Source organism: Passer montanus, unplaced genomic scaffold (assembly GCF_014805655.1).
Source record: "Passer montanus isolate IOZ18808 unplaced genomic scaffold, ASM1480565v1 scaffold4, whole genome shotgun sequence".
NCBI classification, from domain to species: Eukaryota; Metazoa; Chordata; class Aves; order Passeriformes; family Passeridae; genus Passer; species Passer montanus.
The window spans coordinates 14,565,404-14,578,637 of record NW_024368818.1 but is presented as its reverse complement, the minus strand read 5'-3'; the positions used below and the strand labels follow the sequence as shown (position 1 = coordinate 14,578,637).

The window sequence follows — 13,234 nt, the reverse complement described above, 5'->3', positions numbered from 1 at the left end:
ATTTTAGCTTATCAGTTTAGCTATTCCCCCTCCTCACATTCTCAAGGGGGGTTCTTACTTGCAAAGCAATGCATGTAGTTCAGAATGTTAATGAAAACTCTGCCAAAATTGTGAAGAGATACAGGAATGTTAAATGACATCATATACAAGGTACCAGGATTTATGCACAAACATAAATAATTATCATAAATTTTAAATATTTTTCCTCAGTTACTAAACATCAAAACACTGCTGTATATGTATATATAGAAATAGCATTTGTGTCTGCTAGTTGTACAGCATTTTTAAGAAACAAAATGCACAGTTTCTGAGCACATTCTTTAATGTGTATTTCTCCTGGCTCCTCCATTGGTTTCCTCAGCCTCTTCTTTGCACGGCCCACAGTCTCAACTGGCAGAACAGAGCAGGCAGCTATGGGCATGGGCATGTGGGGCAGGAAGCTCTTGAGCTCAAAAGATAACTATTCGTCTGTTGTAGTCAACTTAAAATAAATCTGAGCATGCCAAAATTTTTAGTAATTTTAAAATTTGTCCACCTAACTGACTTCAATTATCAAATACATAGATAATCGTTAAATGGCTGCAATAGTGGGAAAACCCTGCTTTTTATGTCCAAATTATGAAATAGATAATTTATTTCTACCTCTTTAATCCTGTCCCTTTACTAGCTTTCAATGCGTATCAGAAATTCATCACATTCTGCTACTTTTCAGAAATTTCACCAGTATGAATCATTCCTGGATACAGTGGCTTTCATGATGCTGCCTTGCAAAGTGCTGTGTCTATAATGTTAATACATGTGCTTTACAGCAACAAAATATACAATACCTGTAAACTTTTAAAGATTAATAACTTGCAGTTCCTTTTTGGATACTAAGGTAATATCAAACCTTGTAATTCTTCAGTGATTGTGAGCTCTGGAAGAAGAAGAGACAGATAAGCAAAAATTCTCATGGTGGAGATGAAATCTTGGATGATTGTAACATGAGCTAAGCACTTACGTTCAGAAGCCTAATACAAGACATCCGCACAGACTACTAAGAAAATTTATTGGGTTTTTAGTATTTCCTACATTTGTAAAGCTCTTGTAGGATAAGTAGCCAGATTAAAATTTCAGTTTACATATGGATTTGATACTTAGAGATGTTAGTGTTTTTGTAGTTTGCATTTGCGGTGTTGTATTTCAAGTATATCACTAATTCTGCTGTTTCAATATAATTTGAGCAATTCACAACTAATTCACATTTATTTGTAAAAAGTATAATGGAGGGAGGTTCAAATCCTGCTGGTTGAATTGACTTTATTGTTGGCATGAGGCTATGATTTGATCTGGGTGTGGTTTGAGCTGTCTGGCCCTGCCCCTATTCAGTCCTTGAGAGCAGGAAGTAGTTGTTTTCAGGTGGGTCACATCTAAGATTTGTTCTTCTGTGCATCTCTGTGCCAGCAGAAGACACATGGAATAATCATCCAAAAAAAAGGAGTGATGACTACATATGTTCATGTTGCCTGAAAGCACTTTTTAGTTTCAACTCAAGTTGTGTGTGTGACCCAGCAATGGGCAAACCTGCACAGCAAGATGTGCAGCCATCATGAGGAACATGTCAGATTGTAGAAGGATCATAGTGACCCAGTCCAGATTTTTAAATGTGGATTTGAAGTGTAGATTTATAAATTGAACTCAGTACACTCCAGTGGTATAACACAAAACTTTTTTTTTTTGTTGGTGATGAGAGTACATTGTCATTTGGTAACTACTTTTTTTTGTGCTTCAGTCTCTCAAGTCTTGTGCATTCTTGAAGGCAGTGGACTTTCCTGAGAAGCTGAAAGGATATTTGGTGGCTCTGGCAATGTATGTTGTAGCTCTGTTTGCTATGGCTAGTAGAATATGAAAAATTGGGGAAGAAACTTGACAAGTGTTTTTTTTTGAGAAAACAAATGAAGATGCTGAAATGCTCAGTTATAGGTATGCATATGTATATATATACACACACACACACATGCATACACAGAATTTGTGAACTCGAAAATCAGATGTTTAGCTTTTTTTAAATTCATTGCTGTTCTTCTGGGACTGGCAGGTGCTCCCAGTCTTGGCTCAGTTATTGTCTGCATTTGCCAATTGTAATCTTTTAATCGTGATCCAACAACAGTGCTTTAACAAGAATCTATATAATCTCTTGTTTAATAACACATAGTAGTGTTTCTTTTGATCTTATCACCCCAGAGATTGCTTCAGACTTGCTGGCAGAAAAAAAATCAGGAGCCTCTAACAGCTGAGTGTTGTAGGTGTAGCTGAACTGGCCCTGCGCCCAATGAGTATCTGACAAATTGTTTTCTGCATTTTCATGAAGCCTATCAATCTTAAAGCAGCAGCAGTTTTGCTTCAAAAGTTATTTAATTTCAGCTAGGAAGATAATAATTATGCAATGACCATGGGAATGGCAAGAGTTTTTGCCATTACTTTTGATAGCTCGTGAAGTTCTCCCCAGATATGACACATTTCAATTAGAGATGGAGATAAGGTCTTACAAGGATTTCCATTTGACAGGATCACCTAGTGAAAGAAGGCAAAACATTGCATCCCTTGAAATTACCAGGGAGATGTGGCTCCATTTCAGGATTTCCAGTTGACATATGTCTTTTGGGATTCCTAGAAGTTTGAGCTTGGTGAAGGACAACCACCATTTTTCCTAAGCCCTTATGCTTTCATACAAAACCAAATAACCTGTTTTCAGTGTAAAATATCTTTGTTTTAAAAACTTCATTAATGACATTTCTGTACAGGAACTGTGTGACTTCTTTAATAAGCAGTGGCAGCTCTGAGAAATGGAATAGCTCATTTTTGCTGCTTGCTGCAATTCTTAGGAATTGAGGAGTGCTCCTAATAGAAAAAAGGGATATTATAAAGAGATTTAAATGGAAATTAAAAAGTAAAAAGTAAATCACAATTTCTGATTAGTATGTAAAAGAGAAGAGACATTATATGACTTCACAGTAACTAGACAGTGCCAACTCAGCAGGTACAGACCATAATGTTCCATGGTGGTTGCATGTGTTCTGTTACAGCTGTTGGATCTTGGACTCATAGTCTCGGTTGTTCCAGATCTGTACGTGCCTGAAGAAACTCAGAGAGCTTTGCGTTCCCACTTGGCTCCTTTTCTCTCCCTGAGGGATTGAGAAATAAGGAGCTTGTGGTTAAATGTAAAAATGGTCATTGGAAGCACCCTAGTCTTGTCCAAGGCATTGCTTGGTGCTCTAAGGGGCCATCTGTAACACAGCACTGGCCGTGGAGGGAGGAGCAAGGGACATGGACACAAAAAGCTGGAGGGCTGCAGTAGGGCTGGAGCTGCTGCAGGATTTGGGAGTTTGTTTTCCCTTCAGTCTTCACTATATTTTCAATAGAGTATTAATAAGTCATTTGACAGAGCTGAAGTATATATTTTATTAAATACTGAAATTTAAATAAAAATAACAGATTCAGAAGCTTTTGCTAAAGTGTGTAGAAATACATGTTTTAGTATTTATAATGCATTTGTTTTAGAGCCATGCATCAGTAATAATATTTTTATGAATGGTAATGTCACAGGAGACCATAAAATCATCCAGTTATATACTGATCAGTGGCTGGTGCATCTCACCACAAACTGCATCAAGTGTACACAAACCAGTCTAATCAAATTTCATTAATTAATCTAAGTAACCATAGAAAAAGTTGCAATTTTACTAGTTTGAGTGTGACAAGACTTCAAGTCCTAGCTCTCATTTTTCTACCAAATTATGGATTGTTTTTATTCCTGCAGGCTGGTGCTCCAGCCACCTTCCTTGAAGGTCCTCTCGTGAATAAGCCAAAGGCATTGAGACACTGCTAGCTTTAGTTTTGTAGTGAGTAGTGTAACTTGGGCATTGAGTTGCTTTTTGCATCTGCCTTTTCCTGGTGTTGTTTAGCTCACTGACTGGTGGGAGTAGAGTTGTGCTCTGGAGAATCTGCTATACTTGCTCAAAAAGAACATCAGTCTAAAAAGTGGGGGACGAGTGACCTCCCCAAGTGATTTTTACTTACTTGGGACAGTGAATGGATAAGTGGATAGGCTAGATAGATAGATAGGACAGTGAATCTCTGTGGAGAGCAGGGAGAACTGGTTCAGTGCTCAGGAAAACCCCTTGCCAAACCCATTGCTGATGTAATCTAGTGCTGAGTGGCTGTAGTGGCCCTCCTTTGCACTGTGTCTGTGCAAGTGCTGTTCATGGCAGTGATCTCAGAGGTATAGCTGATGCTCTTGGCACCTCCTGGGTTTAGGGCTGAAGTTCTGCCTTTTAGCTGTGGTGATGGAACTGTCACATAGGAACTTGTGTCTCAGCTAATGGTGACTAATTCCATCAGGTAATTGTTTACTGTGGTAATTTTTTGCCTGAGGCATTAAATAATGGTTTAAAACAACTATTTATATTAGCAAGAGTGATCAGATCAGATTTTAAGAGGCTGAATGTAAAGTAATGTGGCTCCTGCTTTTACGTAAGTTCTTTTTGGTGTCTGGTGTCTTTTGGTATGACTTCTGGTATCTTTGTTAGTTACTCAGAAAGACTGATTTCCATCCCTTTTAACTACTAGAGAAGTACAGAAAATTGCATGCTTTTTAAACTAGCTATTTTTTTTATTGGAAAATATTAACCAATGTATTTAACAAAGACCATTCATTGATTAGAATATTGTATAATGTTCAGGTGAAGAAGAGGTATTCCATACATGTGTATTTCCTGGGTCATGGAGTACAAGACCATTACATTAATCTGCATGGCTAGTTCCATTATTTTAATTTGTTTTGTTTTGCTTCTGTTAGAAGGGAGTTTGCTTAAGAGATAATATTAGTGATAAGAACTGTAGAAAACATTTTAATGATGGCAATAACACATATTTAGGAACAGAAAACAAGTGTAGCTTTGGGGGCTTACTGTTAGTGATGCTTTGGTTTTTATTAGACTAATTAATATGTACGGAAAAAACCAGAATGGCTTTTGGGTGCAGCAAATCATTCTTCATGTCTGAAGTGGGGGTAAATTAGAAAAATAGATTGTGTAGTCAGAAGTCCCATGGAACATCTTCTGTGATCCCTGGTATAATAATAGATATTAGAGCTGCTATGCTGCTATTCAGCTGTGTGTATAAAGGTGAGAGGGGATTATAACCTCTAACAGCACAGGCAGCAGTAAACTCTTCTGTGGATGAATGTCTTTTTTTTCTGGAATAAAAATATATGCACAATAGTTGGGGTTTTCTGCATCATATATTTTAAGAGTAAAAATTTGTAACCAACTGTACAAAGTTCCTAGTTATATATATCCGAGTTATATATCTTGTAACTTTTGAAGAAATTGGCTCAAGTACTAATTACTGAAGGGGCTTATTTAAACTGTGTTTTTAATTTTCCATGGTTTTTGCCACTAAGCTTTTCCTCAGACAGAGCTTAGCTGGCAGTTCAGTTTTCTGCAGCATGCAGCCTCCAAGGATCTAGGAGTAGTAGTAGTAACTTCATTTTCATCAGGTGTAGCTGTAGATCTCGCATACATTGCAAAGTAGTTGATCAGAAAGGTGATGATTTTCAGGCTTTATGAATACACTGGAAGTCAAGTGTTATGTGCCATTTGTTGAAGCTGCCTTAGGTCTTCCATGAGCTGGTAGTAGCACTATGCAGTGTTGAACTGTAGCTCCAACACTCTGGATTCTTCTCCGTGCTAATATCACTGATCTGCCCATTTACCTTCTCCTGTCTTCGTTAAATAGATTATGAGTACCTTCAGTGCTTTTCTTTTTAATTACTAGGTCTGTGTTCCTTTATCACAGACTTCAGTCCTGCTCTTTATTCTGGCTGATAGGGGAGCAGCCTCCAATCAGAGACCTTTGTACCCCAGGAAATCTGACTATAATGGAAATGCTTAAAGAAAATGCACATAACCTCAGGATTGAGAAATGTGCGGGAAAAGCCTGAATACACAAGGCTCAAGTAGTTTTGATACTTTTAGCAGTGTTATTTTTTCCTTTCTTTGGGCCAAGATTTTTATCTGGCTGTGAGGGAAAGTCATTTGTGAGCTACTTCTGCTGGTGTTACTGGGTCTACTGCTGTCATCAGGGCAAGTGGTAACCACTTTCACCCAGAGCTTTTTGTTTTGTGCTCAGTGCTGGGTACTGCCAGATGTCACTTCCTGTGGCTGATTATATGAGGGCTGAACTTTCTTGGAAAAAAATAAATACTGGCTTTGTCAGTGAACAGAGATCTGGAAAAAAGTACCTTTTCAGTTTTGTCAGCAAATTTCCTTTTATTTTAAAAAATTTTTTTAAGGTTTAGCATAGTACAGTGAAGTATAATGTAATCAATTAAATTAACGTACTCACATACCAAAAATGCTAACCTGTCCTGGAGCTTAAGGATTTTTTCTTGTAACCTACAGGCATCTCTTCATAGATGTTAGAATCTTTAGGGCATATAATTCTCATTAGCAACATGCAGGTTTTCTGCTTGTATCTGTTTCTGCAGCTGGAAAGATTCATAGTCTGTATTTTGCCAAGTACATTGTGTTGGTCTTGTGTTGTAAATCAAAAAGTAATGGAGTCTGCAAGAAAAATCCCAAGTGAGACTTCCTGTGCACTGGAATAGAAGTCTTAAATTCACTTAATATTTAGAATTCTATTTCTGTAGGTATTTTTCCTTTTTTTTTTTCTTAATCTAGTTATTTTAAAAACTAAAATAGGTACTGCATATTGTATTGAAGATATTATAAAAAATTCTAGAATGGGGAAAAAGTTTAAAAAAATATTATTTTGAAAGTAGCTTAGATTTGGAGCAAAGTGACAATTTTCTTCTGTTTCTGCCTTATTTGTGCTATGATGAGGCAGTCTCCAGACTTTCCATGTGGGGCAGTGAATTTCATGTAGAAGAGTCTGGGTCTGGTTTAGCCACACGTCTTGCTGTCCTTCAGTTGAGTAAATATTGGAGAGACCCTGTTAAACATGCCCACAGCATTTCTTGGATATGTTTGCATCTACTGATCTTAAGCATCGCTGATAAAGGGCATTCCACAATCTCACAGACAACTTGTTCTGGTGTATCACTACCCTGGGAGAGCTCTTTCTGTTATCTAACAGTGCTTTATTTGCTGTAGATTTAACTCTGCCCTCCTCCTTCTGTACTTGATGAAACAGATTTATCAGTATATGATAATTATATGAACATAGTTGTCATATTCATCCTTAACTACTACTTTTATATTTTCAGCAGTTTTCCAACAGTTGTGGCCTACAGGCCTTTTATTTCCATCATGATCTTCTGGACTGTCTTGTTTTGTCTGTGCTTTTCTTTAATCGTGGTGGTCATGAGGTTCAACAAAGGGATGAGTCCTGGCTCTGGTGAGGAATGGCACCAGTATATCCTGCGGGCATTGGAAAGAAGCAGCTTTTCAAAAAAGAATTGGGGGTCCTGGTGGGCACCAAGCTGGACATGAGCCAGCAAAGGCCCCTTCCAGCATAGGAGGCCACTGCCAGCAGGCTGAACAAGGTGTTCTTTCCCTCCTACTCAGTGCTGCTGAGACATGTCTCTGTGTTGTGTCCCGTGCTGCCTTTTCCAAGCTGAGAAAGCTCTGGTGCTTTAGCCTGGAGTAGAAAGAGCTCTGAGGGAATCTTAATTATACATATAGAATGTTAGATAGGCTATATAGAATACTTGGTAGATTATTATCAAACTTACTGGGACAAAAAAGGTAAAAAAGGAATAAAAGAAAAAAGGGCAAGAAAAAGACTTCTTAGTAAAGTGGTTTTAAAATGCAAAGGCATACTTTAATTAATTAATTAATCAATTAATTAATTAGTTTTATTTGTCATTCCTCCCCCCCCCAATCCCCAGTCATCCAGAAAACTGGTTCTTTGCCATAGCTCACTGATTTCCCAATATTCAGTATTGTTGTTCAGGCTGTCAAGCCGCCTTCTCCCTGTGTCTCCAAAATAACCTCCAGAGAACTGATGGTTGGTTGACTGATCAAATACATTTTGAACTTTAGAGGAATAGGGCAGATTTTTTTGAGTAGAATTTATGTTTAAAAACAAGTCTGCTTTTCTGCTTTTGCTGCTAGTTTGAAATGAAATATTCAATTACCCTCATGAAATATACCTTTGCCCTAATGATTTGATATAAAATGATTTCAGATTTTCACATATTTGATGCAGATTAATAAAGTATGAGAGTGCTGATGAAAGAAAAGGAAAAAATGGATAGTTTACACAGCACATGTTATACTGTCTCATGTAACCTAGTTTTAAATCACAGAGGACTTAGAAAAGAGAAATGGTGTCATTTGTAAGATGTTTTTTTCTCTGAAAGTCATTGTAAAGATTTCCTATGCAGATTTTTCTCACACTTTCTGATCTGTTTTAACACGTAGCAGCCTCCTGTTCTATGTGTTCATGACCTTCTAATTTACACCTCTGCCACATCTTCCATTTCTTCTCACATGATATGTCTGTATCCTCTCATGATGAAAGCTTCTTCAACTCTTGAAAATAGGTGCAAATATTTTCTGAAAGACTTGCAATATTTCTGTAAGGATTTTGCCTCCTAAATGATGGTATGAATATGGGCCAGTATATCTAGAATAAAATAATATTTTCTCGCTTGTGAGGGGTACCTGGAAAAGATGGATTGGATAAAGGCAGGTTTTCTTCAGCACTTGTGAGTCCCTGTGCAGGTGATAAGGAGGAGGTAACAGCTCTAAGCCCCAGCAGAGAGGATGGCTGGAGGAAGTTGGATATTCCCCTCTCAGTGCTGGAGGGCTGCTAAGTTTGCTCAAAGGCTCGTGTGTGAGCCCAGAGCAAGCTAGGATTGTTCCAAGTGAGTTTAGCACTAAGCTAAACTGCTAGAAAGGGTGCTGTTAATTTGGAATATAATTATCTACTCTCAAACTTGCTGGAAAGCAGTTCAGCGCAACCAGTTGTCTATACAGATGTTTTAAACAACGTTCCTTTTAAACTGGAACTAGCAATATGATATTTGAATAAATCACAAAAACAAAGACTGGTAAAATGTGATGTTTAAATTTCAGTTTTAATATTTTATTGTTTAAATTCTGTTGTTTCATAATTATTTTATTACTTGGCCTTTTATTACAGATGCTTTTAAGTGGTGCCATTTGCTGTGTCCATTGTCCCACTACCCTGGTTTGGGTTTCAATTTTTTAAGCTTCTACAAGAATCATTCAAAGTTCACTAGAAACTAGGCAGTCCTTTTTTGTGGACTCAGATAAGCTTTCTTTCTGGCCCCTCAAGCATATATATAAAGCATAGCTTTTATAGTAAAAGTCATAAAATCTTCATGATCCAGAACGTGCAGTAGTAGTGTGTTATGTAATAACACCCTTTCTTTTTCTTGTAGGTTCTTTTGTTCTGCATCACAGCTGCTCTGTTCATGTTCTTCTTCAGGTATGTCACTGGTGTATCTGTTTATGTTGTACAAATCGTTTTGAACAGTGTTTCTTAGAGCTTGTTGCTTTTTGGTACTCCTCTGTATATTCTTCGCTCAAGATGAATTGACTGGACTGCTTCAGTGGCATCACCCAGTGCTGTGATCATAATTGGGCTAAAAAGGGAAATGTTGAGTCTTCTGGAAAATATACTGACTACTTAAGGAGTTTCATCTCCTAAGACCCTGGAGATATAACATGGTGTGAAAACAACTGAAATCTGCTTTTCATGGCTCTTTTTAAGAGCTCACGGCAGGAAGATCACATTTTCTCTTCTGGTAAAAACAGAGGAGAAGAGGAAAATCAAATTTTGTGGTCTTAAATAATGCCAAATATTTGACTTGTGTGTGGGTGTAACTACCTTCTTTCAATTTTGGAATAAACTTGTTTCACATGTTTTCACAAATTATGAATTATAGCCATGTTTTAAAACTTACAGTGGTGGGAGGTGGATGAGACACTCATTTTAATGGCTTGTTTCTCTCTCAGTTTGCAATGTAGATGGATGTAATTTATCTTATTTCCCTTTAAATACCGGACCTCTCAAATTTGCTTCATTATATCTCAAATTGGAAAATTGCTTTTTAAAGTAACCTTTGACTACAGCCCTTTGGCTTAGAATTTTCTGCGGCGTGCAGCCATCTATGGTTCTTCAAGCTGTATGATCCCCTGGTAATTGCAAAACTCTGGAAGCTGCAGCTTGTTTTTCATAATTCCATTACTTACGGATATTGGCCAAGAACAGTCTGTGGATAGAAGAGGGCTGTTAATTTAGGGGATTCGAAGATGCATTCCTCCTTTTATCTATAACCTATTAAGAACCTTGCATTGGCAGCAGATCTTCTTGCTTTATTTTCTTCTACATCTCTGAGTTAAGCCATAACAACCTCAGAGAATTTGACTTGTACTGTTGAGGTTAGACACCTGTCGGCATGCATGCTGGTCAAATGAGCTCAGAGCACTAAAATTCTGGTCAAAACTATATGATCTTGGAGGAAGCTAATTGTCTCCTACCTATGTCTTTGGTAATGAAGTGGTGTTTTAGAGAGAGCCTGTAAGTTAAATCACAGAATCCTAGAATAGTTTGGTCTGAAAAGGAGCTTCAAGGTCAACTTGTTCCAGCCCCCCTGCTATGAGCAGGGACATGTTCCACTGCACCAGTGCTCAAAGCCCCATCCAGCCTGGCCTTGAACACTTTCAGAGACAAGACATCCAGAGCTTGTCAGGGAAACCATTCCAGTGACTCACCGCCACATAGTATGTCACGGTAAAGAATTTCTTCTTAATATCAAATCTAAGCTACCCTCTTTCAGTTTGAGGCCAATACCTCATCCTGTCACTACATGCTCTTGTAAAAAGTCCCTCTCCAGCTTTCCTGTGGCCTCCTTAGAGGTGAGAACGGACACAGAGCCCAGACATATTTGGTGAATTTTTCCCTGACCTGACACATAAACACTGGCAGTTGAATGGTCTCCAAACCACTTTGTCTTCTAAAATAGTGACTCCATGCCAAGGCTGATGGAATATCCTGTTGAGCAATCAGGAACAACATTTAATTCCTTTCGCCTTTGTGTTTTAACAGTGGAATTAAAATATAGGCACAAGTTTAGTTTAATTACTGGGGAAAAAAAATCTATTTGTAAACACCAATGAATGTACTAAGACAAATTTGTCAAAAATAATTAGCACAAACTAGTTTTTGAGGTTTTTTTTTTTTCCTTCCTTCGTATTATAATCAGTTTTGTGAGTCTTCTTTTGTGTGAAGACTTCTTCATATACTTTCCTAAAGAAACCAGGTATAAAGAGGACTGGGTGAAAATACCTCTGGGTAGGAACAGAGTCTGGTCAACTGCTCAGGGAGAAGCGACAGCAGAGAGGTCACTTAATCAGGCCTCAGAGTTGTCCATTTGTCTGAACTGCCTGTGATTGTGAGCTGGTTGCTGTCTGAATCAATAAGTGAATTAACCATTGATGCCCTTCAGTAAGATTGTGGACAGCCCTTGGGAAAATCCTGTGTGGAGTCCTAGGGAAGGCAGTCTTGTCTCTGTTATCTAAAGCAGAAAGTAATTGGGAGAGTCATCAAATTACATTTCCTATTTAATGGCTCAAAATCGCTTCAGCCTTTTTCTTAATCATAAGTGGATCAAACTGACAAAATTATATTCATACTTTTGGAATAAACACCTTATTCAAAGTCAGATCTGTTTGGCTTGTGGAATATATTCCTGTTGACTATAAAACACTGTTAACTCCTAACAAGCATTGACTGACCTGAAAAACAGAAAATTATCTTTTACATTTTACTTAACTTGTTCCCAGAGTGGCTTTTTGTCCTCTCCATCCAACTAAAATATCAGCAAAGGTACTGACAGCAGTAGTAATCATAGTCACCAGGAATATATAAAATATCTTTCATTATTAAAAATAAAATCCTATTAGGATTTGGTGTATGGTGTAATTTGAAGCTTAAAACTTTTCTAAAAAGAGATTAAATATAAGTCTACCTCTATGCTATGAACGTCTGATGCTTGGGAGTCAATTGTTGCATGGAATAAAAGAAAAAGTAGTCTTTTTATTTTCTGAGTTCATATAAACTGCCTTATCTGAGGTTATCGGGTTCTCTGATCTTAAAAATTATTACTGTCCCTAATAGGTAGCCCTGGTTGGAGCTGCATTCCTAACAGCTCCAGATTTAACTAAATTTGTTTGCTTTTTCTGCTCTGTTTTGAGTTGAATCATTTTCCTTGCACAGCTTGTACTGTGATGCATGGTAGCTGCATTGGACTGAGCCAGTGGTGCTGATTGGGAAAGCATGGAGAGCACAGATGCTCCACAGCATTCACATGGACTTTGGTAATTTTTAAGTAACTGCATATGAGCATGACTTTAGGTGATCTTAGCTGAATCTAGGAAATCAAAAGTTATTTGAGTTGGAAAGTTCAAAACTGTTTTCTGCATGGAAGAATTGAGATATGTTCTATATATTACACAGCTTCCAGGATAGCTTTCAGGTTGCCAGGTTAACAGCAGCCTGTAAAGTTGAGTTTGCTTAGCGTTGCTTCTGGAAGGCCAGTGCTCTTGTTGATAGTTATCCATTAAAAGAAGAAAAAAAAAAAAAAACCAGCATAGCACTTAATTGCAACATGATCATACCTCTCCCTTGAGGTGGGTGTCTTCCTACCTACTCCCTACTGTTGCAGGAAATACTGCTGTAACAGATGCATGAGTCTTGGTTTGTAGAAGTATAGACATTGTTCTTCGTGATGTATTTGAATATTTACTTTTCTAGTATATTGATCGTCTTCAGTATCTTGCTATAATCGCTATCTTACATTGTTTTCTAAACAAATTCTGTAATAATGGTCTGTTAATGGGGCAGGTGTTCCATACTAGTTGAAAACTTCACCAGGCAGCCTTGATATTTATAGCTGGAGTTTTTCCCCAGTTCTGTTGGACTGTTTAAACATTATTGCATCTGCTACAGGACAAGAAAAATAAGGTGCTAAATCTCAGGAGTAAAGAAGTGAGGTTACAGAGCTGAAATGGTAGAAGGAAAAACCAGGAATAATTACTCCAGAATAGGTGAAGTGGGAGGAGAGTCAGAGTGAAAGGTAAATTCAGAAGAGCAATATACAAAGGAAGACAGTAGGAAGAAGGAAGGAGAGAGTGACCAAAGAGGGAAGAAAAAAGGTCATGTCAGGAGACATGAAAAAATAGAAGAATATACTTGGAAA

The 13,234-nt window shown here is 37.7% G+C and overlaps 1 protein-coding gene across 1 annotated transcript in view; it reads left to right on the top strand.

The window, feature by feature from the left end:
* The window catches only part of TMEM135 (transmembrane protein 135), a 159,444-nt gene that overhangs the window by 90,399 nt on the left and 55,811 nt on the right, over positions 1–13,234 (top strand). The window contains exon 6 of the mRNA XM_039718506.1: positions 9,413–9,459. Coding sequence (XP_039574440.1) covers positions 9,413–9,459 — 47 coding nt within the window. The remainder of the gene's footprint in view (positions 1–9,412; positions 9,460–13,234) is intronic.